The sequence below is a fragment of the Mus musculus genome, chromosome 15 (assembly GCF_000001635.26).
Source record: "Mus musculus strain C57BL/6J chromosome 15, GRCm38.p6 C57BL/6J".
Taxonomy (NCBI): Eukaryota; Metazoa; Chordata; class Mammalia; order Rodentia; family Muridae; genus Mus; species Mus musculus.
The window spans coordinates 95,054,093-95,081,873 of record NC_000081.6 but is presented as its reverse complement, the minus strand read 5'-3'; the positions used below and the strand labels follow the sequence as shown (position 1 = coordinate 95,081,873).

At 42.5% G+C, this 27,781-nt stretch overlaps 1 protein-coding gene and 1 long non-coding RNA gene across 7 annotated transcripts in view; one reads left to right on the top strand and one right to left on the bottom strand.

The window, feature by feature from the left end:
• Tmem117 (transmembrane protein 117) overlaps window positions 1–27,781 on the bottom strand; it is a 466,913-nt gene that overhangs the window by 14,224 nt on the left and 424,908 nt on the right. Inside the window, exon 7 of the mRNA NM_178789.4 lies at window positions 7,341–7,470. Within this exon, the coding sequence (NP_848904.1) occupies window positions 7,341–7,470 (130 nt within the window). The remainder of the gene's footprint in view (window positions 1–7,340; window positions 7,471–27,781) is intronic.
• Gm30810 lies at window positions 1,844–15,889 on the top strand. 6 transcript variants are annotated; one of them, XR_001781753.2, is made up of 4 exons: window positions 1,844–6,407; window positions 7,305–7,488; window positions 7,924–9,898; window positions 10,498–15,889. It is a non-coding gene; the product is annotated as a predicted gene, 30810 (long non-coding RNA). The 6 variants fall into 6 exon arrangements; XR_384360.4 differs by having other exon boundaries at window positions 1,844–7,108; XR_003951591.1 differs by lacking the exon at window positions 1,844–6,407 and having other exon boundaries at window positions 7,399–7,488; window positions 7,924–8,045; window positions 9,800–9,898.

Here is a 27,781-nt window from a genome sequence, read left to right as displayed (position 1 = left end):
GCTTTCCCCATGACCCCCCTCCTAATTTACTCAGATGATGGCCACCAATGGGACACTTCTTTTGTGTGGCTGGGATGACAGATGGCGGAGCTTCCGCTGAGACTGGCATTAATAGGACTCAGAGGAGACTAGAGACTTATTTGAGAGGCCATGCCATCTTGCCTCCAGAGACTTTGTCCATCACACATTTTAATCCATCTATGCACACATTATAGGTAAGGGGAAACGGGGCAGGGGACAGAATCCTATAATGCCTTTAGCATTCACTTTATGAACAATGGGCTCGGGCCAAAGGTAACAATGTGACTTCCTCACTAACCATTGTCTTCTTTGCTGCTGACATACAATTCCAAGAAAAAATGTATTTTAACACATGCTTGGATAGAGATGATTATTTTAATAAGCAGTACCCCAGCTTATAAAATGAAAGCTCCTAAATATTGCAGCAAACCATCTGTCAAGGGGGATCCAGATGAGCTAAACAGATGCAATAATTCAAGTTATTTTTGACATGCATAAATAAAGCTAGCTTAGAATCAGCATCAAAAATTACTCTATTCCTAAATGCTTTTAAAATGTCAATGGGAATTCATCAGTGTCAGAAAATCCTGTACATAAGAGTACTTCCTTAGGAGCCAGCGCTTTCCATTCTTAGCTTTCGTCTTGCTGGGAACTCAGGGATTAGAGGTAAAGGCAGAAAACTTACAGCAGTGGATACTTGGTGAGAAAACTCTCCCAGGCTGCCTGACATTGGGATTAAAGAGGAAACAAAGGCTGTGGGTGAACAGAACTGCTAGTGTCAAGTCCAAAACAGCAAAGGTTGTGCTCCGCATACTATGTGGTTACAGTGCCTCGGATGCCTGGCATCTCCTCATTAGTTGGATTTTTACAGCTACGTTTCTGATAGGTTCCATTGCTATGCCCATGGAAGATACATGCAAGCAAGCCCTAGGAGGAACCAGATGAGCTCCATTTCGGCAGAGTTAGAGTCTATGCATCAGGCCTTTGTTCCCCGTTACCTCAGGACACACTTGATGTCTTACCTAGCTCATAGGTAATATAATAACTAGGGCCCAGGAGAAACTCACTGCCTTAACTGTCCTCAAAGAGATTCTTCTAGTATGAAGCAAACACAGGCAAATAATGCAACCGAGGAATTGACTGGGCGGTCTGCAAGGTCCCTTTCTATCCCTGGCTCCAGTTTCCTTCATGGTTACTCTGCCAGTCATAATCCACATTGAGTGATGTTATAGTTTGTACCTTAAACTTCTACTGGCCACACCATTTCTCCAAAGCTTACATGGTGCTAATTAGCTTTTGTTAACAGTTGCGGAAGTGTTACAGTTTCATTTCTGTTGCTATGATAAAATAACCTGGTAAGAGGCAACGCACGGTGTATTCAGCTCAGTATTGCAGGTTATAACCCATCATTATGGGGAAAGCACAATGGCAGGAGGTTAAGGTCTACCACAATCACAGTCAAGAGGAGAGAGGAACAACCAGGTCCACGCAGCCTGCATGCTTATGCTACATTGCTACTTTCCTTTACTCTTTCCTTTATAGTTCAGGCCTATGGACTAGTACTGCTCACAGTGGGCTGTATTTTCTAATATCAACCAATAATCAAGAACATTCCTGGTAGGTATGCTAATGGGTCAACATGATCTTAATAATTCTTTAAGTCTTTCTTCCCAGGTGATTTTCTGGGTTGTGTCAAGTTGACAGTAAAAGCTCAAAACACAGCATCCCTTGCTAACTTAACATACAGACACATCACTTTTTAAACTATAGTCTTCCTAAGATCTCATATTTATCTCATAATATAAAATACTATCCTTCTTGGTTATTTTTCTGCTAGTGTGATAAGATACCACAATTCAATATGACTTGCAGACAGAAGGCAGAGTTTACTTTTTCTTGTGGTTTCAGAGTGGAGCAGAATTCATCATCTAAGAAAACATGGCAGAAAGCTCCTGGAATGAAAGCCGAAAGGTTCCGTCTTTGACAGCAAGCATCAACAGCAAGAATCCCAGCATGAACTGGATGTAGGGAGAGGCTATATACTCTCAGAGCCTTCCCCAACTACATACTTCTTACAGCAAAGCCAACCCTCCTGAACTTTCTGAAGCAACACCTACTTGGAAATAAGTGTTCAAATACCCAAGCCTATGGGAGACATTCAAGCCACTACATTCCACACCATGGCCCCCCATAGTGTCCACACTATATCACAATCAAAACACACTCAGTTTGACTTCAAAAGTCCCCCTAGCCTTTCATAGTCTCAACAAAGTTTCCAAGTCCAAAGTCTACTGAGATTCAATGTAATTTCTTAGCTGTAATCATTGGAAAAGCAAAAAGCAAATTGCATACTTCTAACACGTGATGAAACAGAATAGACAATACCATACCAAAGCAAAGATTCGGGGTAGAGTTGAGAAATATTGGAGATTGAGGGTATAGTTGAGAAATATTGGACCAAAGCAAGACCAAATATCAGCAGGGCAAAAACTAAATCCAGTAGCTCAATATTTAGTATTGAGGGCTTTGATGGCTCTGTCCTGTGGCTTTGCTGCCTGAAATATATGCCTCTCTCTAGCCTGGGATCCACTCTCTGTATGCAGTTCTTCTTGGCAGATGCCTCGTGACCCCTGGAAAATGCTAACGTCTTGTGGTCTCCATTGCAAACCAGAAGCTTTCACAGACAATAGAATGATCTTTCAGAGCCTTTATGAAGAGACTCCCCCACCACAGGCAGCCCCAAACTCAGTGGCTCTCTGAAAACAAATTAGAATCCATGACCCCTCCACTCCTGCATCCTCCATGCTTCTAAATACTTTATCATGGAATGACTCCACCAAGTTTGGCTGCCATCTTGGGATGACGGTGCCACTTTGAGTCACATTAGCAGCAGCTTGTGCTTGCAGTTGCTTCCTAGGAATAAAAAGCTCCTTAGAAGTTTCACGATCTGGAAGTTTAGCTAGGTGGGGGTCCTGCACAAAAGGCACCTTCAGCAATAGCTCATTCTCCAGCATCAACTTCCAAATTTGTTATAGCCTTAGTTAGGGTTTCTATTGCTGTGTTGAAACACCAGGACCAAAAGCAACTTGGCGAGAAAAGGGATTATTTGGCTTATTATACCATATCACTGTTCATTATGAGTGGAGGTCAAGGCAGGAACTCCAAGAGGGCAGGAATCCAGGGGCAGAAGCTGATATGGAGGCCATGAAGTAGTGTTGTTGACTGGCTTGCCCAGCCAGCTTTCTTATAGAACCCAGAACCACCAGCCCGGAGTGGACTCAACCCTCAGTGAGCTGGCTGGGTCTTCCCATATCAGTTACTAATTGAGAAAATGCTCCACAGGCTTGCCTACATTCTAGTCTTATGGAAGCATCCCCTCCAATGAGGTCCCTGCCACGCAAGTAATTCTACCGTGTGCCAGCTTGACATAAAAACTATCCAGGGCAAAAACTTTGCATTGCTGTGAGAAAACATCACGACTCAAAAACTCACTGAAGAGTTTATTCTGGCTTACAGGTCAGAAGGGAAAGAGTCCGTCCTTGTGGTGAAACAGTAATAAAGAGCAGCCATGGCAACGGGAAGAGGAAACTGAAAGATCACATCTTTAACAGCAGGCATACAGTAGACAGGGAACTAGAGGTAAAATGAGGCCATGTACTCTTAAAACCCCTCCCCCAGGGACATACTTTTTCCAGCATGGCCACACCTCCTAAGTCTTTCCAATCAGTCCTAATTGGGGACCAATTATTAAAATATCCAAGCATTAAGGGCATACTTCTAACTCAACCCATACATAGTCCAACTTTTTAAAAGTCCCCAGTGTCTTTGCAAATCACAACGTTTTAAGTCCAGTGTATTCTAACAAAATAAAAGCAAGCATTATTATGCCAAAAGGAAGGACCAGGGCATAACAATAATCACATCAAAGTAAACTCAAAATCTAACAGTGTAAGTCCAAATCCTGTAGCTCGACATCCAACATCTGGAACTCACTCCTAGTGTAATCCTCCAGGCTCCAAAGGGCTTGGGAAGCCCCACCTCTCCAGCCCTGCTCTCCACAGCACACACAGCATCCTTCTTATCTAAGATACAAGAAATTCTACCTATAGACAATGTTCTTCAGCAGCAGTATCTGGCTGAGCATGGGCTTCAGCCTGCCAGCCCGGGATTGACTTGTGTTTGTGGGAAAATGGATCCCAGATTCTGCCCCAAAGCTCAAGTACACAGATGCTGGTGTATGGCTAATGGATTTACTTTTCTAAACAATCTTTCCAGAATATTCTCACATCGGCTGTTTGAGAAACGCTATGGAGACAGTCTTAAAACACACCATGGATCTCAATATTTTTGATCCAGGTTTTCCCTGGAAGCACTTGACTTGCAAACTGTAATCAAGTAAAAGAACAACTGCTTCTCCAAAGACTAGCTCTTTCTCCATAGCAGCCTCCCCCTTCTCTCTCTCTCTCTCTCTCTCTCTCTCTCTCTCTCTCTCTCTCTCTCTCTCTCTCTCTCTCTCCCTCTCTCTCTCTCTCTCAGTGGATTAGCAGGAGCTGGAGAGGGATGGAAACACAAACTTGAACACAAAGGTTTGGCTTTTCTCAAGACCTGTAGCCATTTTTCTGAAGAATTCTAATAGCAGACACGGATACATCCAGCCACACCGGAAACATCACAACTGTCCTAATTCCAGTTCCACTTTACCACCAGGCCCTCTCTCTTTTAATTTAACCACCAGACTGTTCAAAGGCTTCTCACTGGACTCAGGCAGCGATGGTTTGCACGGTGAAGTCTAGGAAGAACACAGACCTTCTGACTGCAGCTGTGAAATCTCAGTCAGAATGGAGCAGTGCTCAGTTAACCATATTACCCCAAGACAACTTTCCTGAGTCTAATTTCCTGGCTCTTCCTCAGACCTATTGTGTCAGAACTGATGGGACTAGGGCCCACTGATCCATACATTTATAAAGTCTCTCTTACTGGAGACTTTCATTAATTATTTATTATTTAGTTAATTATTAATTAGAGACTTACTAGTCAAACTATGTGAGGTGAGGAGAAAGCCCCGAGTGAATGACTTCACGAGTCATTGTCTGTGGCTGATATGAGTATGGCCATGCCAAGGACCTCAAAGCCTTAGACCCTTGGGGGAATAGAAACACCTTCCCTCCTGGTCCAAGCATGGATATTGACAGTATGTGCAGAAAATGCCCTGCATAGCTTTCTTCCCTTAGATATTTAAGGCCTGATGACTCCTCTCCTACAGAGACCCCATCTACCGATATACCTAGCTCACTACCTCCTTGATTTAGCTGTGTAGAGTAGCCTTATCTTCTTGCTCAACTGTCTATATTCTATCATGCTGTTCCTGGGGAGCTGCAGCTTCTCCATCAGCAAGCACGGTCCACCTAAGCTCAACTTTTCTCTGTCCCCTTTCTTGGCTTTCTTCATTCCTCTACCACCTCGGCCAGGTCCATCCAAGAGCTGGATAGCTCTCAGCAAAAGTTACCAAAAGCTTTAGTCATATGACTTTCCCCTTCCAGAAAACTTTATTAATGTGCCTTTATTCTGTTTTCAGCTTCTAGTTCATAAGTCAAGGTTTGAGGCCCTGTATCTGCCTTTTCCCAAAAGGCACAGAGCTTCTCTGACTCATAGCCAATGATACTGCAGCTTCATGGATATAGCATATAGCGTTCCCAAAACATTGTGTAAATGTGATTTTTTGGGGGGGGGGGTTCATCTTCTTTTTAAAAAAATCCCAAATGGCACAAACATTGGATACTGTAATCCTCCCCTTCTTTATATTGACACTGTATATAACAAAGCATGTAAAATAGTCCCAACCTGACTACTTTTTACAGTTCAATTTTTAAAAACTGATTTGTTCTCCAATCATTTTCTATCTTCTTCCCCCCCCCCATAACCTAGTATTGTATGCTTAAGTGGTATACCTTTAATGGGTTCTGATCATCAGAAACTGTTTGTACAGGGGTCGCCTGAGACAAGAGCTGGTGGCAAGAACAGATGGTCCAGCAAAAGCCACCCAGAGGGATATGGTGAAGCTACGTGTGTGACAGCTATTTCAGAAGTCCAAGAGGATGGCATGCTGCACAGATTAAGTGGGGACTCCGAAACCACACTCTGTGACCTGAACTGAAATCGATTGATTTACCCAGTGAATTTAATAGATGAGCCTTGGCTGCCTTGAATCGGAACAGAAACCTGCTGCATCTTCCCTATTCATGAGCTCATTCTCAAATTCAGGAAGGTTGCCTCGCGCGCAGAGCCAAAGCACAGCTTCCTGGCTGGGAAGCAGAGAGTTTCTCAGTGCTCAGATGTTAATGTTTTCTGCGCTCAGGCTATTTTTATCCAGCCACACAGACGACAGTGTAAGTACAGATTTCTTCTGCAGTTTTCATGAGAGCAGGTGTGGGATCCTAGGCCATTGTCCTCAAAGCACACACGTTCGCGCCCTGTATCCGAACAGTTTAGGAGTGAACGCTACCCTTTGTATCTATGATCATTCAGCTGTCTGCCTATTGTTCAAAAGAAGAAAAGATATAAAACGTATCTTCAGGATATCTCTCGGGGATGAGAATGAGTAAGACGTTATTCATTTCAGACGCATTAAAAAAAAATCAGAGTAAAAAAAAAAACCTGGAGATTCACAAAATAATCTCTTGAGACAAATTTGTGCTAGGACACAGAAGTAGGTTCTATGAAATCAAGTAGTTAGTAACCTAACTCTTTAAAGTCGTATGGACTAATTGAAGATTCCAGATCACGTTGTCTTTATCTTAGCAGTCAATGCAGAAACACGGAATGTATTGATGTTGAACCTATACACCAAGAACCGTGGAAAAGCCACCCCATGTATAAGATCCGTGTGGAATAGTCCATGAAGTGTGGCAGGAATAATGTCCTATAGAAGAGAGTTTGTCCCCCACCTTTTGGTATCACATACCAGAAGGCTTGACTCGACAATGCAGTACCTAACTAGGGGATGTTGCTATGTGTTCCTTGTCTTTAAGTACAGTGCTCTCTTAGTGACTGCCGATGGACTGTGACTGAGGTGAGGTGTTCAAGGCAGGTAAGAAACAGGCGAGCCTTCTTTATCCCTGTCTTCTCTCTATTCATTCCTATGTGCTCCCTTGTCAATGCAACCGTGGACCTAGAGCTGAGAGGGGTGGCATGGAGTCACCAGCCCACCTAGAGCCATCTTGCATCGATGAATGAATAAGAGAAAATTAAACTCATACCTTTCACCAGCGGTTCACTTTTCACAGGAAATATGCAAAGGTGTCCAAAGTCATACACCATACCTGTTATGTGAATGCGGTATTCCTCCTTGAAGATCTTCTGGAAGAAGGGAATCTTGAACTGCATGTGAGGCGTGTGCAACCCGGGGAGATTCACATCAACGTCGCCCATGAAGTGTGGGAATTCCCAGTCCTGTCAGAAAGTCAGCCCGTGAGTATATCTGTGATCTGATTGGTTTTTAAGAAGCAAGGCACTCGGAATTGACTTTCTCCAAGCACTTGTTTTAAAATCATTTCAATTCAGCTGGTTGCTAGATGCAACCATTTCACTTGGCAATCATCATCGTCTTCTGTACACTGGATATTGGTGTGCATTCGAAATAAAAATCAACTCATTACTCAGATTCTTATTGTTTTTCAATCTAGTAATTAGAACCTAGTATGAAGTGACTTGCATCTTCAGTTTGCTCCCATTATATGGGGATCTTGACATATTTAGATAATGGAAGCAATTGGTACAAGGCTAATAAACTTATAATATTTTATCTTGCTACTTTCAAAATTATGAGCCCTGTAATTTCATGTCATACATAAGGAGACAAAGTACGCAATTTTTACTAAAGTATTTTACCATGCTCCACTCTAGAGACTCTGCAGAATGTTCAAACACCAAAGAACCCTAGCCTGTTCACTTGATGTGCAGATGAATTTGAGCCCAAGATGGAGGACATGAACCCCCAAGATTGCCAGAAGTCATTTCTAGTGAAGGTAAAACTACAAAGGCATTGCTCTTTCAGAGGGAAATGTCCTGTGAATCTTGTCAGGAGCCACACTTGATCTCAGATTTTAAACCACTGAATTTAAAAAAAAAAATCACAATTATCCTGTGAAAGAAGAACACACTTAAATGTAAAGGAATATTTGAGATGGGTTCATAGACATGAAAAGACACACTTTCACTTTTAATAATGAAATGATCACTGTAGGTACAGAACTATGTTTAGTTGATGTTTTAAACCAACTCGAATATGAAACATGATGAACAAACTTTTAGTTTTTTGAGATTTTAATATACTACATCAATTGACACTGCTAAGCGCACTCAGATAAAGCAGCTGGTACAGGGACACTGGGGAAGGTGCCTGGTCCCTTAGGAGCAGCCACAGGTGTTTCCTTTCCTGAGAGACTGAACCACCAGGAAGAAGAGATCGAAGAATGGCACTCTGCATCACCTAGCAGTCTCTAGATCAGCGGATCACCTCAGGCTGCTGATAGGAGATAAGTATATAAGAAGACAATTAAATGATGCCACATCATCTGTTCTACCTGCGAGCAAATTAACCTGGCCTGTCCATGTTTTTTCAGACATTAGTAGCACTCAGAGACATGATTAAAGGGCTCAGGAAATCAATGAATAATGTTCCATGAACTTGGAATATTGTGTAAAAATTATTACTGGAAACTGGATTGGAGATTCTATCTGCAAACAGTCACTGAGGTTGGATATGTGCATTTCTTCCCCCATATACAGAGTGTTATCTCCATATTACATAAAAGCCGTTACAAAGGAAACAGACCCGGACGGCTAAACTATATCTGATAAAAGCTATGACTGCAAATAAAATGAATGACAGAGTATCTTCACTCGTCCTAGATGAATGACAAATATCATTAAACCATCTTTTTATTTCTTGGTTGCAGATAGAGAACGCTTCTTGGTAGTAATTGGGCCACTGTATTTAAACCAGCTTCTTAGTTGCAAGGCGTTTTCTGACTTCTCCCATTTAGACCATCCTCCACGAAACTCAAGTTTTCTGCTGGTGTGAAATTGCTTTCAGTTTAAAAAGCAATCTCGGGAGATTTCTTTTTGGACTGTGGTCAAAAACCTCATTCACTAAAAAATAGTTTCTCTATTACTTCCCAGCTCTTCCTGGAGATAGAAAGATGAGTTAAGGAAGTGGGGGTGGAGAGGAGAACAAGAGAGAGGAGGGGAGTTTTGTGGTGTTTACCTGGAGGGAGGCTTTCCTTGTTTTAGGAAGATATCAGAGAGAGGCGTTGATGTGTGAGGAGGGGGAGTGTAGGAAAAGCAGCTGTATGAGAGTGTTTTAAAGAGAACACAAAAGGGACAATGTCTCAACTATGCCATCTCCCAGTTCTCCCTTTTGCTTCATCTGTCATAAAGTCATGTTTTATTGTTTCAAAACTCTTTTACTTAATCCGATTTCCTAAGTTCATTTTCCCTTTATTATTTTAATTTTTGTATTTCCATCCCCTTTATTTTAATGTTTGCAATTCTCACTCCCCATTCCTCTTCAGACACCTCATTTTGAGTCAGCATACATCTGGTCTACCTTGGCTTGCAGTGGAATGGCAATCATAGTAATTGCTACACCATTTTGAGCTTCTTTTAGTGAAAATTTTTTATCTGAAGTTTGTTGAATCACAAGTATTTAAACCAGAAGGCAAAGGGAAGAGAGGAGGGCACTTTTTGTCTCCCCAGGTTTCAGATACTTCATTTACAGGTCAGTGTTGAACCTATTGACTTCATATACTTCCTGGAAGCATGAGATCACGCCTAAGCAGCAACCTCCACAGTGACAGAGACAGAGGAAGAGACACAGGTATGGTCAATAAGCATGGTTGGTTTCCTAGCATCATTCATTTGGTTTAACCTGAGAGACAGTGGAGGAAACTGATGGTTCTGTTTCACACTGGCTATGGTAAAGACAAAAAAAGGCCTTCTTTTCCTGTCTATCCCCATCCATTGCATAATAGAGGTCACCCTGATGCCTCTGACTAGGGCTTGGGTCAGAGCAGAGGTTTTGAGGCTACTTTCTTAGGGCAAAAGGGAGAGAGACACCTCTCCTACATGCATGTAGCAGTAGTTATATATATAATGTGTGTGTGTATATATGTATGTATGCATATATATATGAATGAATAGAATTTATTCAGGGCATGGGGAGGGAGAAGTTAAGAGGATAGAAGAGATAGAGAAAGGCAGAGAGAGAGAGAGAGAGAGAGAGAGAGAGAGAGAGAGAGAGAGAGAAGAGAGGAGAGAAGACAAGAGTAGAGAGAGGCTGGCCATGAGCATGTGGGGGAGGGGGGGATGGGAAGAGAAGGGGGAAGGGAAGCAGGGAAAGTGCAAGGGAGGAGCAAGAGACCAAAGGGGACAGAGCATAGCACATAACTTCCCTGGGGACTCTTTCCTTCTCTCTAGACTCCAGTGAGTGGGACAAGGAACAGATGAATGACTGCAAGCAAACACTGGGGATGTCATAGCATTGTTACCATAAATGCACAGCCATCGTAAGTACACATTGCATAGAGAGGTATCAGGAGTCACAGCTTGCTTGCCTTGTACGTGACTGTCAATGCCATCTTAGCAGGAAAATAAGAAAACAAAAGCTTGCCGAGTTCTCTTAAAATAGGAGTTTCCGCATGGTGACTTCCAGAAATAACTGAGGTAGGTGTGTGTGTGTGTATGTATGCATGCATAGATGAGAATATTTGGCTATGCTATGATTGAGTCACTAGTCTCAAGTGACACAAGAGCCACGCAGGATAGCTTAGACTTCCTGGTTCCAAAGCCTAGATGCTTTCTGCTCATCCCGACTGTCTCTAACCGTAGACACATAGCATGGCTTCCTGGCTTTATCTCACTGCTGCTCATCCCGACTGTCTCTGACCATAGAAACATAGCATGGCTTCCTGGTTTTATCTCACTGCTGGCCTTTTTATTGGCTTTGTGTGCCTGGCCTCAGAATTAACCATGATCACTAGCTTAGCTCCTGCTAGAAGCTAGTCATAGGGGGTTGGAGCTCCTTCCCTCTTTGAGTGGGTGTTAGTAGCATCACCTCACCCTAGCATAAGACCAACTTTAATTTTTTTCTCCATAAATAACTTCCCTGGGGACTCTTTCCTTCTCTCTAGACTCCAGTGAGTGGGACAAGGAACAGATGAATGACTGCAAGCAAACACTGGGGATGTCATAGCATTGTTACCATAAATGCACAGCCATCGTAAGTACACATTGCATAGAGAGGTATCAGGAGTCACAGCTTGCTTGCCTTGTACGTGACTGTCAATGACATCATTTGAACTAAATACATACAGTAGGAGGAGTACAACCAGGTGAAATGTGTGCAGCTAGCAAGCCCAGGAGCCAGAAGCTCATCCTCCTGAAGTGGCATATTATTGTTTTGTTCTTTGAAATTGCTATCAATCTGGGGCCTCGGTACTGCTCTCTACTATTGAAGCCAGCAGCAGCTGCAGAGATCTCTCAGTGATGAGAGTGAGTTAGGCACACAGTACCAAGCCGCTCCAGTTCTCAACAGCTCATGAGGATGTACCAAGTGTAGACATGTCTCCAACTCTGCATCCGTTCACAGACGACATACGGTTAATTTTCATTCGGATGAGTATATTTCCCACGGAAAATAAAAGAGATGTGCCATGACAGTTGTCTACTTTTCTTACTATGGTCTACTTCTGTCTGTAGCAATGAAAGTCAGTTCGTGATCCCTGCTATTCACAGACCATATTTGGGCAGGATTTAGCAGCAGTACTGTGCATCTAGATTACACTGTCTTGGGAACATTGTGGAGTCATTTCTCAGCGCTTCCTTGGGGAATCTCAAGGAAAAGGGCTGGGTGTCATTCAGAGGAGTTTAAGTTTAAAGCATTCACTGTTTTTAATTCCCCAGTGATAAAATAATGATTCCCTGTGTCTATTTAGGTAAGAAATTGACCAAAAAAATTAATAACCATTATTACTTTATCATAACAAACTAAAGCCAGAGTAAAAGCAAAGAAATGTTCGATTTTCTGGGTTCATGATTGATCAATTGGTTTTTGCGGTAATTAAGGGAAAGAATAGGTCTTACTAAAAAGTTGATAAGTAGAAACTTTCCTTGTTTCTGGTTTACTATTTGACAGTCTTATTCACATATGTAGTGACTTTTGTTCATTCCTCCCTCGTCCTCTCCCCCCACAGAAGCCCTTCTTTCCAATAAATTCTCCTACTTTGATGGCTGCTTTCATAACCCACTGAGTTGAGTTCTAGTTGCTTATGTAAGCACAAATGGGAAGGAATTTATTGGAGAAGGGCAACTTACCAGTGACGAGACCACTAAAGAAAAGACACTTCCCCCCCCCCCCTCAGCAGCCGTTACATGCACATAGACCCTTAGGTGAGAATGAGGCTTCCTGTGTCCCTTGCCCACATATGACAGAATGCTGACAGTCCCACTCTTGTGTGAGTCCTGGGCAGTAATCATAGTGCAGTGACTTTGTGAGTGCAGCAGTCATGTCGTGATAGAATTGACAATAGACTCTAAAATGTTACTATAAAACATCAACTCATCCTCAATTTAATAGTTTTTTATCTTCCTTTTTATAGCATTATATTATCAGGCTTCAGATGATTTCAAAGTCAACTTTACAGGCATATTTCTTTCTTAGCTCATCTCTATTCATGCATATTTCAGAACTGAATGCAGAATGTGAATAACAGGACACCATTCCACCCAAAACCTCCCCAGCTTGCAATGTGTCCTTAGCTCTTCTATGCTTGCCAGTGTCCTAGCAACAGGATTCCAGATGACAGCATGACAGCGAGCAGCCTGAAGAATTGTTCTTATGCTTTGGGTGATATTTCTGCTTCTTATTAAGAAGCCAGAGAGCCTGCTATTTTCCTCTCCAACAATCCCTTGCTCCTGATTGGCAAAGTTGCCATAGGAATACTTGGCTGAATTAATTCTCAGAAGCCTTGTTATACAGTAGGCTCTGCTTATTCATTGGCCTTGCCCATCATCCCCACTGAAAGATAAGCTCCAGGGAGCTTAGGTGACTTTTCCATGTTTTGATAACTGCTGTATTCTCAATACATGAATTCAACTCAGCATATGGTAGGAACTCAAGTATTTGTGTAAATGGTGAACAATGAGCTCTGAAAGCTAAAAGGGCAACGTGATCCCTTTTGTGTTTCTGGGAGTGGAAGCACGGAGTGGATTTGGGTATGAGAAATAGCACAGTGATCATTATGCATCACTCCAACATCTGAAACGTTGAAAAACTGGGTGTTTTGTTTTGTCCTTATCATCCAGCTTCAGTGAGACCTTGAACATAGTGACATGCAGTTTAAGCTATTTGCAAAGATCACAAAGAAAAGAAGAAAGTAGATCATTAGCGAGGGTAGATAAGATGGCTAATCTTGGCTGTCAATGAACATCTGGAGTTGACTAAAACTCAAGTAGTTGGGCACACCTGTGAGGAATTTTTCTTGATTGAATTATTTAAGGAGGGATGACCCACCTATTTTTGGATCATTTGAAGTGGGAAGACTCACCCTAAATCTGGGCCACACCATCTGGTGGCAGCCAGATTTAGGACATAAAAGGACATGGGAGAAGGAAGCTCTTGTTTTCTGCCTGCTTGCCTACACAGTCTGTAAGGCACTCTAATAAATCCTCTTAATATACATATATAAATTACACACACACACACATGAATACACATATTTTCTAATGGGTCTTTTCCTCTAGAGAACCCTGACACTACTATGGTGAAAGGCAAGAATAAATACTGAAGATGTTTGGAGAATTGATCAAGGATGTTTGGAGTCATCTTTCTTGTCACCCTTTAAAGGAAAGAAGCTATGAGACTTGTCAAACTAAGTCAGAGAACCAGAGACTAAGTGTAGAAGGCATTTGAGGTAGAATTGTGGGAGGGTTATTTCCCACACTGGGGTCTGGCAGGTATGTTGAGGCCAAGCTAGAACATCACAGGTGCTTGGTTGTAACTGTAAAGGATGCTCAGGAGAGGGGTGGCTGGAAGCTGGCCTCACCTGTCCCCTGATACCCACCCTCTCCTCATGTCACATTCATAGCTTCTCTTCATTGTCACTCTTTTTACTTCCTTAAGAGAAATTGTTCTATAACCTTATGAGCTGTGTAAAGTATTTAATTGAGGGGGAATGGATTTCTTGATTTTCTGTTTGAGGGAGGTTTTAGCCAACTCCGAGCAGGGATGCTTCACTGATCTGTAAAACAAATCCATACCCTTTCCTGAAATGTTTTAATGAATGTAACTTTCTCTCTTTTCTTCTTAAAGAATAATCCATTTTATTTTGCGTGTATGTTGTTTTCCTGAATGGATGGATGTGTACCACGCATGTCCCTAGCACCCGTGGAGATGAGAAGGCGGCATAGAATCCCCTGGGAACTAGAGTGCTGAGAACCAAACTGAAGTCCTCTCCAACTGCAGCCAGCACTCTGAGCTTCTAAGCCACCTCTCCAGCCCAGAATGTGATGTTTTTCATGTGTTTCTATTTCCAAATACCCCCAAACTAGAAAAATCGTTGTCTCCTAAATGATCGATCAAGTTAACCACAAGGGTGTGGTTTGTGATCGTTTTCTTCCTTCATGAACTGTGTTTTTGTTTACTTTCTCTCAGAAGTCCACACACTTCCCCCAGCTAATTCTAAAGAGAGCATACATCAGCGAGTTGTAAGTATTCGTTTATTACCTCTAAAAACACCAATCTAGCCCAGAGCAGGTCTGAAAAGTTAACTACACTCTATTACTTTTAAGAGAACTTGCCTCAAGGCTGTAGTGAGGAAGCAGTAGGTTTTTTACAAACAAGCTTCAGTACATCTAGACCCTGAAAACATCATTCCTTTACACTCCAAACTGGAAGCAAACCGATGCCCTGCCCTGGCAGATGGATGTGAGGAAGGACAAATAAAAGCCGGTCTTAAAAGTGTTTACACTAATGGAAATGCATCATGTGGCCTCTAGGAATAATGGGAAATCAATAACCCTGACTGGGGCAACACAGTTCAGGAGCAGGAGGGAGGGAGTGCTTAACATCTTAGAGACTCCTGGGGAAAGAAGAGGAGAGCGCAATGGCTGGCTAAGAAGACAGCAGTGAGAGGTAGCGCTGTATTCAAAGAAACACAGCAATGGCTCATTTCAGCTTTACCTTCCAAGGTCTGTCAATCCCAACCTACTTAGCACTTGCTCTTTCTAAAGATTCACATATTTTTATTTTGTGTGTTATTGTTTTGTCTCCCTGTTTGTGTTATTATGTGCATACCTTGTACCCATGGAAACCAGAAAAGGGAGTAGGACCCCACTGAAATGGAGTTAAAGATGTAAGCCAGCATGTGTGTGCTAGAAATTGAACCTGGATCATATGGAAAAGCAGCCAGTGCTCTTGACTGCTGAGTCATGTCTCCAGCCCTTACTTGGCATGCCTTAAAAGAGTGAATGTTAACTGTGTGTTTTTGCTTGCCCGATACTCAAAAGAATTCCCTTTCCACAGAAAGAATGAAGTCCAGTGGAAGAAATTCATTAGAGCATTTGTACTGTTTTCAGACACTGGCTGTAGGACACAGCACAGTCCCCTGATCATTCTCTGCTCTATTGTTTTGGGTACAAATGTCACTGCTGCAACCTGGCTGGCTGTGCACATGCTGCCAGCAATGGTGACATTCAATTGTCTGAATGGCTGATTTCTTCTGTGAGCTATATGGGAGAATTAATTGCTCACTGATACAAAGTAGCTGTTATTGTCCTTAGTAAATTTTAAATTTAATACTGTGGTCATTTATCTTCATGAACAAAAGGACTGATGGTACGGTTCTGTGGGGGGAAAGAGTCAATATGAAAACGTGCTCCTCACAACAGAAAGAGGATCAAACAGAAAGGGGATCAAAATGTACCATGGAGACAGAGATAAGTGACCTTCGAACTTGGTTACGATGGCTTCGTTTCTAGAATTACAATTTTTTTCCAGGACTGTCTATACTATAGCTGAAAAGTCTATCCACGGGTGAAATATGATGTTACATAGTGATAAGCATTCTGAATTAAGGCAGGAAAAGGGGATCCAAAGTAATGGGTTGGCCCCAGGTGCTGTAGTGGGAAGGAAACTTCTTTTCAGGCGATCCTCATGTGGAGACTGACGCCCATGAAAGACAGAAAGTGGATTTTAGCCGGGGACTGGTCTGGTGGGACACAACTTTAATTCCAACTCTCAGTAGGCAGAGACAGGGGAGCTCTCTGAGTTCAAGGCTAGCCTGGTCTATATAGAGTGCCCGAACAGCCAGAGTTACATAGTGAAACCCTAACTTAAGGAAGGAAAGAAGGAAGGAAGGAAGGAAGGAAGGAAGGAAGGAAGGAAGGAAGGGAGGAAGGAAGGAAGGAAGGAAGGAAGGAAGGAAGGAAAAAGAGAAAAGAAAGAGAGAAAGAAAGAGAGAAAGAGAGATGGAAAGAAAGAAAAAGAAAGAAAGAAAGAAAGAAAGAAAGAAAGAAAGAAAGAAAGAAAGAAAGAAAGAAAGAAAGAAAGAAAGAAAGACAGGGAGGAAGGAAGGAAGGAAGGAAGGAAGGAAGGAAGGAAGGAAGGAAGGAAGAAAAAGAAAGAAATGGGAGAAAGGAGGAAGGAAGGAGGAAAAGGAGGAAGACAGGAAGGAAGATAAAAGGAGGAAGGAAGGAAGGACGGAAGGAAGGAAAAGGAAAGGATCATATCAGCCAGAAGAAGTGTGTTCAAAGACACCTGGGAGGAGCCAGAAACTGACAGGCCAGCCTGGTGCTGGGAACAGGGCTGGTATAAGAGCCCAGTGAGGAAATTACTGCAGTGGCTGAACTATGGAATGATAATGTAAGCTAAGCATTCAGGTACTCAGATCCAGGTGCCTATGTGAAGGTGTTCCCAACTGATGTCTCAGCACACTGAGGAGCGGCTACAGCATCTGTCCAGGAGCTTAGGGAACTGAATCCTCCCGAGATGACCGGGGCGTGGGTCTGCTACTTCACACACGCTAACGTGGAACAGTGTGACAGTCCTATGCTACCATCTGAAAGTCTTCACCCAGCATTGACATTTAAATGCCATTGTCAGTGTGTGAAGACGCAAGGCTTTTCGGGATGGTTAGCGAACCGCGCCCTTGCTTGTGTTTGCTGGTCCTTCTGTCATGTACCACAGAGGCCCTCACCAGATGCCACAGTCACATTCTTGAACCTCCCAGCCTTCAGAATGCTGAGCCCAAGACCACCCCTATTGTTCATAAATGGAAAGGGGGCTAAGCCGAAGTGTTATGTGGATAGTTGAAAAGCTCATAGAAGTTGAGGTTAGCGGTACAGACAAGACGTCAGTAATACAGCTATTGGTTTAAGGTCAGGATGCACAAAGTGGGTGGAGTACTGAGAAACCCAGCATTTAAAATATAAAAGAGAAACTGGAGGAGGGTGTCCTAGAAGTTAGGAGGGAGAGCCGAAGCTGGTGCATGCGCCTGTAATCCCCAGGCACTTGAGAGACTGGGGCAGGGGACATTGAAAAGTAAAGGATATCCTAGGGCACAAATGAGTTTAAGGCCAGCTGTGCAACTTAGCCATGCCCTTCTCTGAAACTGTTTACTAGTGATGAGGGCTCATGATACAATTCAAGAAAGTAGCATGAGGGGAGCCCGGGGTTCCAATCCTCCTATACCCTAAAGAGTGATCAATCGTGTCCAGTGAAGCTATGGATTGAAGAAAGAATGAGAGACAATGTTTGCTAATTATACTTCTGGCAAGGGGCTTGATACAGACTATGTAATATTCTAAATATCAAGAGTAAAAAAAGGCCCAAGTTTTAAAAAGTAGATGAATCTTCATAATCTGTGTGCATTCAGTCCATTTGGGGGGAGGTGAAAACCAGACTTCCCACTCAACAGACAAGAAGTGTACTACGGACTATAGCTCAACCTCTACCCCCGTAAAGAAACAATTTGAGAAAGGGTATCATTAAATTGCCCAACTAGCCTTATGCTTGCAGTACTCCTGCCTTAGCCTGCTGGCCCAGACCCCTGTTTCTGGGACAACAGGTCCTTGCCAGTACATCTAGCTTTGCTTTCTTCTGGGAAACACTTCTCCAACATCTTTTTTCCCAGGTTGGTTTTCTATTCTGGCTCCTTTCCTGTATTCTTCACTCTGCAGCTTACTGCTCCCTTTCCCTTGCCTTCTTCTCTGGATTAATATTTATCCCACAGAGCACACAGTTTGACAGCAGCACCTGGAGGGCCAGGCACCCATAAGGCCCATGTCTCCCAGAGGATCTATAGGCAGTGTCTAGTTGTTGAGCAAGGTAGATGCATTTCCTTCACGGGTGTAGCCACTAGTAAATTGTCCACGCTCCTGTTAACTAAGTCTCCACCACCCTCCTGTGACCCCAGTAAAACTCACTGATTCACAAAAAAAATGAAAAACTCAGAATCGCTGGTCTTCTGGGAGATTCTGATCGAAACCATAATGTGGTACAATCCCAGCAAAGATGCCTCTTATCAAGAGAAGAAGGCAGGTGGTGTGGAGAAGAAGATTGTCCTCGTGTGTCAGGGACCTTGGGAAGAGGGTTTCTCTATTGAATTGCTTCCATTGAATTTGCCTGTGGGCCTTTTCTTGATTGCTAATTGATAGAGGAGGGCCCAGCCACTATTCATGTTGTCATCCATTGGGCAAGTGGTCCTGGTATTGGAGAGAAAAGGTACTGAGCAAGTCACAGGAAAAAAAAAAGTAAGCAGCATCCCTCTATGGTCTCTGCTTTTGTTCCTGCCCCAAACTCCCTCAATAATGGAATATAACTTGTAAGCTGAATGAAGAATCCTCCCCAAGTTGCTTTTGATCTATGTTTGATCGCAGTGACAGAGAAGCAAGGTAGAAGGGAGTCCAGGCACACTGTTGGTAGACATTAGTGTGGAACAATCTCTCCCAAAGCTTTAGGCAGATCCAAAAACACTACCCACAGGTGTATAACTAGAGGATACAAAATCGGTGCATGGAAGAGACATTTGCCTTCCATGTTTATCATATCACTGTTCACAGTGGCTAAGAAACAGCAAAACATCATCAACTGACGGACGGGTAAAGGCAAAGTTGTATGTATACAGAATAGAACGTATGCCGTGTGTGGTGGTGGCTAACCTTGCTCGTCATCTTGACATGCTATCAACTAAAACCCAAGCATGTGGACGCTTCTGTGAAGGATTTTTCTTGTTCAGATTATTCAAAGCAAGAAGGCCTAAATGCAGATAGCGCCTTCTGATGGCAGCCCACATAAAAGAACACGGAAGAATGGAACCTGGCTCTTTGCCTGCTTGCTCTCACTCTCGAAGACAAGTTCACCTGTGATGTTGCTGCTGGACTCCTTCACCAACATCAGGATCAACTTCTTCCTATGTATACTGAAGACTAGCAGCTCTCCACAAATCCACCAACCCTTCAGCACCTAACTAGGACTTCTGGGATGTCCAGCCTCATGGCCTCAACAGCGACCAGATTCGTGGTCTCTCCAGTGTTAGATAGTATTGTGGAACTACCTAGATTGTACCTTAGGCAATCTAATGAACCACAGAAAATATACACACACACACATACCCCACTTCATTATGTTCTGAATACCTTGACTAAGAATACAGTCTTAAAAAAACAAACAATGAAATCACGACATCTGTAATAACTTGGAAGAACCTGGAGACAGGAAGAATAAGGTTGGTCTATAAAGCCAAGTAACACATGATCCCACTCAATCGCATGTAGAGACTAAAGAACAATGATCCTTTGAATGTCGAGAATGGAATGGTAATTTTCAGAGGCTGAGGGGAGAAGGAAAGGGGAGGAGAGGGAAAGACTGCTTAGCCAGAGAACTCTTGGCTAAAGCTGGTGTGTGCATGTGTGTGCACAGGTGTGTGAAGAGGTCAGAGGTTGATGTCCAAGACTTTTCCACTGATTCTGGAGTCCAGTAGTTCTAGACTAGTTGGTCAGTGAGCCCCAGGGCTCCTGCAGCCCTGCCTCCCCAGTGCTGAGATGTCTTCCTGCTGGTGGGCAAGTGTGTTATCAACTGTGCCACCTGCCAGGCGCTGGAATGAGGAGTTCCTGTGTGCTATTCACAACACAATAAACAGCAATTATTTGTTGTGATTCTCAAAAATCTAAAAGAAAATAACTTGGAATATGTGTGTGTGTGTGTGTGTGTGTGTGTGTATCCTAATCACACAATGTATCCAAGTACTGAAATAGGAAAGAGTTCCCTGTCCAAGTGAATAAATTTAACTGAAAATGAAAATAAGGAATATTGAGGAAGTGAAAGTAAATATTAGAGCTAATAAGTAGACATCTATAGTAAAAACCTATAGTATCTATAGTACCTACTTATACACCTAATATAGTAAAAAACCTATTTACTTAAAAAAAAAACCAATCACAGAGGCATTTCTTGGAGAGGTAATATGATGATATTAATTTCAAATTATTTGATTTGATTTTGGTTTGATAGTTTCAAATGATTTGATAAAGTAAAGTGGATTTTAGTATGCTACGGTTTTCTGCACCTGGGGTTCCTTCCTATATTTTCAGTAGCTTTTGCAATGACTATTGTTAAAAAGAGGCTGTCACATTATGCCTATTCCGATTCTTTAGAGTTATTTATTTTCTGAAACAACACAGCACTAGACTGTATTCGCGATGCCTTGAATAAATGCAGTCTCAGAAACAGCAGGCTGGGTCCTCAGTTATCTGGTCTCAATGTGGTACCCTCTGTTTTCATCTTTCCCAGTAAATGCTCCATTTCTGAACAGCCCTGAAGCTTCTGCGCCTGCCTCTGCCCCTGCAGACTAGCCAATGGTAGCACGTAACAGAATGTAAAGGCTCCAGGGCAGTGGCGTTGAACTGCCGGGCTCGCCACGTCTGTCTTCAGTGAGTTTTAGGTCAGAAGCATTCATCCTCTGAGCTCTAGAGAAAAATTATCCACCCCCAAGTCAAAGAGCAACAAAATCGGAAAACAAAATATATCCAGGCAGGCTATGGAACAGAAAGTATAAAATACGTTTTGTTGTTTTAGAATTATACCCTCAGTGAATTGAAAGATTTTATGAAAACCCTTCTTAGTCCAGGGGTCAATGCCAAAGACAAGTCTAACGCACATCACTTTCCTTTCGTGGTAGTCATTGGAGAGACATTCCATCATCCTTGGAGTCCATCTGGAAAACAAATCTGCAAGCTGGGGCAAGCAACCTTATGCTCATGTCAGCAATTGTATTTTTTTTTCCCTCCGGTACCATCCATTCAGAGAAAGCCCGGCATTGCAGCGATTGGCTTTATTGGATTTCAAGTCGCCCCAAGAGCAAGAGAGTGAAATCTGTAGTTCTCAAAGCTGTCCCCAGTGTTGTTCCTGTGCTCTCTACACAGCAGCCTCACCTTATTACAGAACCAATGTAACAGTTATTAAATGCTCACTCGATGCAAGCTACATATTCTCAAAGGGAAAAATAGAATCAAACCAAGCCCTCTCTCTTACAGTTATAGACAGCAACAGTCACAGAGATGACAGCACCCTTCCCACGCAGCCCAGTAGACTGTCGCTAGGGAGGAGAGGACCCGATGATACTCAGTAATAGTCAGTGGCCCCTTTGTACTGTTCTATGCTCACATCCATTTTACTGAGAACTCTTCACGAAATTCTGATGTAAGTTGGCTCTGTTATTCTGTTCCCTTCAAAATAGGCGAACGCTCGCCATGAACTTGGTGTGTGCTGGATATATGGACTACTTAAAAACATGAATAGCGCTCTGTCCGTGTATACCTACAGTGGTTAGGGTTTTCTCATTTCATACGGAAGCAAGGGGTTCTGAAGGCAGCCACGTCACTTGCCTAAGGCTACCTCAAGTATCACCGAACGGACTCGCTCCCTGGTGCTCACAGAACCACAAAGCTTTCTTTCCTCACCATATCAGCCTGTCATGGTGTTTCCATCTGAACACTAGAAGCCAAATTCTGTGACTTGTTTCTGGCGGATGTTCGCTTACCACCACGATGACACTAGTATTGTGCGGCTCATGTTGAATTATGTTTGCTTGGCATTATTGGGCTCCCTGAAGCACATGCAAATGAGACCCTGTGGGATATGCATTGCCAAAAGAGGGCATGGCAGCAGATCTGTGTCCTTGACAGATATTCAAGCCCTTCAAGTCCTGGAAAGATCCTGCAGAACATCGAGGCTGAGTTATGTATTTAAGTCCATGTGCCTTATGGCCATGTAACTTTTTTTTTCCACAGCCAAAGCACAGATTTGGCCACAAGTTGGAATGTTTCTAAAGTGAGCTCTAATTCTTTAGCATGGGTCAGTTCAGCTTTCTAACCTGAGCAGGTTTTCATCACACTTGGGCTCTCTGATAGCTGATGCTTTTGCTATTTATTAAGAAATCAGGATGGATTGGGGATAATTTAGTGGCCACCTACTGAAAAAAAAATCAAATCTTGCAATTTGCTAAAGAAGCCCAACCTTTCTGTTTCCTAAACGCTTATTTAGTTGGCAAGATGATTTGTGCTCCTGCCGCTGTAGCTGAACATACCATTAAGTAGCAAAACATTTGTTATTACGTCTATGAGACTCGAGGCAGAGCAAAACAGTCAAAAAGATCAATAGGAATAATTTTGTATGTCTTTGTGTGTGTGTGTGTGTGTGTGTATATACATATATATATATGCATTATTTAATAATCCAACAAACAATTTAATCTTGTCTTTCTTGTTCTAAATGTCAATCCTGATTTTTTTAAAAGTTATTTTATGCATTGTTTATTTTTAACCTTGCTGTGAATTTCTGGGAGAAATGGCTCATTATAGCTCACAGTTTAAGGAAATACAATCCATCATACGGATGGGTGGGGGGCTGACAAGCCAGATGGCTTGGTCTTAGATGATACAGCCTCCCTGTATCATTATGAATCATCATTCCTAAAGCTGGAGCCACAACCAGATCAGGAAATAACATAAGGACCACTCCTTGGTACCTGACCTCCTCTAGCTAGACCTTATTTTGGGTGCTTAAATCTTTATTAGTCAGGGTTCCCTGGAAAAGCAGGACCAGTAAAATATATGTGTGAACATATTATAAAAAGAGGGAGTTATTGGCTAGGCTAACACACTAGGGGCTGTGTAGCCAATAATGACCCCTGCATACTAAGAAAGCGAATAGCCTGCCTTTACAATCCCATCTGACTCTGAAACCCTGGATGCTGCTTAGTACTGGGTGGGTACTGATTCCATATTCAAAGGCCAAGGAAGCACTTGTCTGATGTCACGTGTGGCACTCTATCGACTCAGTTGCTCAGGAGAGAGGCTGACTGGCTTACGGGCACATGCGCTGCCTTCCTCTGACCTAGCTCTCTATTTTCTGCTTTGTCTTCTAAGACATCTTTAACCTCATGTTGTACTCTCCTTTTATCAGCTTTTAAGGAAATTCTGAAAATGACTTTTGGGTTGGAAGGGTGTGCATATGGATCTGCCCTAGCCTTTTTGAAAGAAAGAGACAATCTATAAGTATATGAAGTCCTAATAACATCCATAAATTGAGAGTTCCTAAGGTAAACCCTGTGTGAGTTCTAGTTTTCTGTCAGATAGTGATGCTGACTGCTGTTGTACAAATAGTCAAAGTATACAGTCTGCTACTCAGGATACCACCGTGACAGAGGCATCCAGGAAACGACTCCACTCCACTTCCAAAGCTTATGAGTCCTACTCAGTCCTTGAATCCTGTCAGTACCTAAGTTCACCATTTTACAATGATAAATAGGAGAAAAGGCACTTTTGATAAACCTCCCATTCAGTGTCATCTGTTTCTGTGACGTCTGCCTCAGCAATATTAACCTCATGATCTCTGTGACATCTGCTTCTGCCATATTAACTTCATGACCTCTGTGACATCTGCTTCTGCCATATTAACCCCAGGACCTCTGTGATGTCTGCTTCTGCAGTACTAACCTCCATGACCTTTTCTCCAATCAGCAAAACTGTCAACTTCCCAGTTAAAGATTTTGATGAACAATATGCCATCTACCGTCAGCTCTCATTCTAGTATATCTACCCAGTTCATACCCATGATAACAGGAGCATTATTCACCACATGTGGGTCTAGAGAGCATCCCAAAGCAGGAGCACTATGCTTGCCTAGGAAACCATGGGATACCCAGATGATCCCATGTTCGCTATTCATCCATCCCTAAGCATACATATAAGTTCACCCACCCCATAAGAGGACCTCCTTATTCCTGTATAAACAGGCTACAAAGGCTGTTGGTCAGGTTTAACAGTATCTCCACATATGGTACCAGTTTTCAGTACTAGTTACATGTATCGTGACTGTAACAGAATGCCCGACAGGAAGAACTTAGAGGGGAAGGACAAGGTTTGGCTCACAGTTCATGGTGATACAGTCCATCATAGCAGGGGTGGAATGGTGGCTAGGACCAGCTTAATCCAGAGTGGCAGAAACTTGTAGCACGCCTTCCTCACATGTTTGCCGACCAGGAGGCAGAGAGCTCAAGTAAAGCTATAAGCCATAATGCCCACCCCCAGAGATGTATTTCCTCTAGTTAAAACTGAATCTTATACAACCTGCCAAAGCAGCACTGCCCATTAAAGATGGAAAGTTAAAACACAGGAGCCTGTTGAAGGTATTTTATATCTGAAGTTTTGTTATGAAGAGACTCTCACTCCAAAGATTGCCCATTCTTAGTTATAATTATCATCAGGAGATACCACAGTGCACATAAAGTTAGTAATTATTTTATTGTGTGCTCTCTCTCACACTTGCTTTGTGCCCAACTATAATTAAGTACAAGTACAATGTCATGATTTGGGTAAAGGCTCATATCTATGTGTACCATAACAGATTTATAATGGAGTGTATCATATTTATAAAAATTTCAACCAATATCCTAAGGCATATTTGGAAACAAAGTAACAGTGGGCTTTGGGAAGTAAGTAAGAGTTATCAGAAAATAATTTGATGCTACCTCTACATACTATCTGATAGTATTTTTACTTGTAAAAGTGGTAATGCCTGCAGTTAAGAAAAATGATTTTAATGCACAAAAAATTCTATATGGAAATGATAATAAGAAATGAGCACAAAACCATACCATTTGCCTGTAATACTGGAGTGCCCTTGTTGATCCATGTGTAAGTGTGCATTGTTCACATCGACCCGGCACCAGGGGCTTTACTTTATAATTATTGGTCATGTTGTTTATAGACATCAATTAGTATGTTATCTTCCTTCACACACCCAGGTACAGTTGATTGGCTTCCCTCTTTCTAGAAGAGAAGCTGTCAAATTGGCATTATTATAAAACCATATAAATGACAGATTACCCAGAAATTACTTCCCTAAAAATGGTTCCAAAGAGTTTTGTGAAAACATGACTGACTGACCTTCGTTCTTAAGGAGACCCAGAGTATTAATATTGCTTATATTATACATGATAACTGACACAATACCAGTCCCTCAGCGGATCAAGCATTATCTATTAATTAGCCTTAGCTACAAAACCGGGGATCCCTCAAAGTTCCTCTCTGGGCAACTGTGGCAGTATGAGTGAGAATGACCCCCATAGGCCCATATAGTTGGATGTGTAGTCACCAGAGAGAGCTCTCTGACAAGGTTGGAAAGAGTAGGAGGTGTGTGGTCATGTAGGACGAAGAATGTCACTGGGGGTTGGCTATGAGTTTTCAAAAGCCCATGCTAGGCTCAGTCTTTCTCTGTCTGTCTGTCTCTCTCTGTCTATCTGTCTCCCTCCTCCCCCAAGGATTAGGATCAGCCCTCAACTGCTCCAGCACCTGCCCTCCTGCCTCCATGTTACCATGCCCCCCACTGCCACCATGAAGATAATAGACTATGCCTCTCAAACTGCAAGCAAGTCCCCAATTAAATGCTTCCTTTTATAAGACTCTCCTTTTTCCTTGGTCATGGTGTCTCTCCACAAGACTAGAACAGTGACTAATGCATAGACAGGATGATCAGTTGTTTTAATGTGTGTACCTACAAGATAGACTAATTAGCTAAGGATCAGCAAAAGACTTCCTCGCCGTTATTCCTAGACCCTCAACCGCATATAATGTAAAAAGAAATAAAAATGCTACTGTCATAGTTACTAATATTTCTATTTTTCTTTTTCCAATAAGGCCTGATTTAGAAGACCCTCACTGACAATTAGATAACCTGATTAATAGGTTACTAATGCTATGCTCCAAAGTAAAGAGAAGCCCTCTAAGGCTATTAAAACGAAAGGAAATGCATTTCCATTTTCTAATGTTAGTGAGTGCTCTACTCCGCACACTTCCAGCTGGGGAGCTTAATTGACCCACGGGCGTAAAGCAGCCGACACTCGGGGAGCTCCTACAGGACAGTTCTTTATGTCTGTTTCTTTGTGCTAATGAAGCAATTCAAAGGGGCAATTTTATGTTTCCCATTCTGCAACTGTGACAAGGAGGTGCGGAGGAGGCTCCCGATTTGTCAGCTGTGCTATAACTATACAGCAGACCAGCCAATCTGGCCCTGGCAGGAACCAGATACCCTCTTATGTCCTAGGAATGTCAAAGTGTTGAGCTCATGCTATGCCCAGTTCTTAAGTTATACATATTGTATAAAGCAGTGATTATTTTTTCAGGCATGTCTTGCCCTAAGAGACTCCATCTTCCAAGTAGCTTTGACTCTGCTTTGAGGAGGGAAGATGGTGAAGGTCCTAGGTGGATACATGAATATCATCACCATAGACTGGTTGATAAGTGATTGCTGGTAATAGAAAGAGAACCACCCTACAAACTGATAGATGCTGTAGCTGTATCAATACATATAGGTGTATTAAAATCTAATCAGGGAAACCAGAGTTCAGAACTTACTGGTCATGCCACTCTGGGGAAAGGGTAAGACTCCCTTACCCAGGCTCCACAGTGATGGGCACCAGGCATTACAATGGCACCCATGCCACCCCTCACCCATGCAAATATATCCTCTGATAACTGATATGTACATAAAAAACCTGCCAGGCCTAGAACTTCTGAATGTCCCTGGGACTTCAGCTAGGTTTGGTCATCTGACGTTGCTACAGCCTATTTGAATGATGAACAGATAGATATTCACCCCACAAGATTACCAAGATAGGTGGGATGACCTGTCAAACTGCTACGGCTGAAACCACTCAACCCTATGGAAAGACAAAAACCTGTTTGCTTATGTTTCTGGCATAGGGAGCTCGTGACAAACAGTAAGAAAACCGGTGAGTGTCCTGGCATCCTGGATCATGCACCTTATGGATTAAGCCACAATGCAATGGGCTTCGGCATGGTTGGTTAACTTGTATGGATGTGTCCACTCTTGTTAAAGGTGTCACTATTCCATGTGTCTTGTTCTATAGGTCTTCTTGCTTATTTTTCTTTGTAACAAAACAAAAGAATCATTAAAATTTTATAATAGACTACTACGTGGTGTCAACTTTTCACATTTTTGTAGACTATAGCTATCCTTTGGTATCTGTGCTTTTATGAACCCATGGATACCAGAATCCACTGAAACCCTGGAATAAAATTATATGGGTTTTTTCCACATAACATGAACATCCTCTGGTAAACTTGAATTAGTCCCAGACTAGTTGAAATATCCAACAGAATGTAAATGCTATGCAAGCAGTGG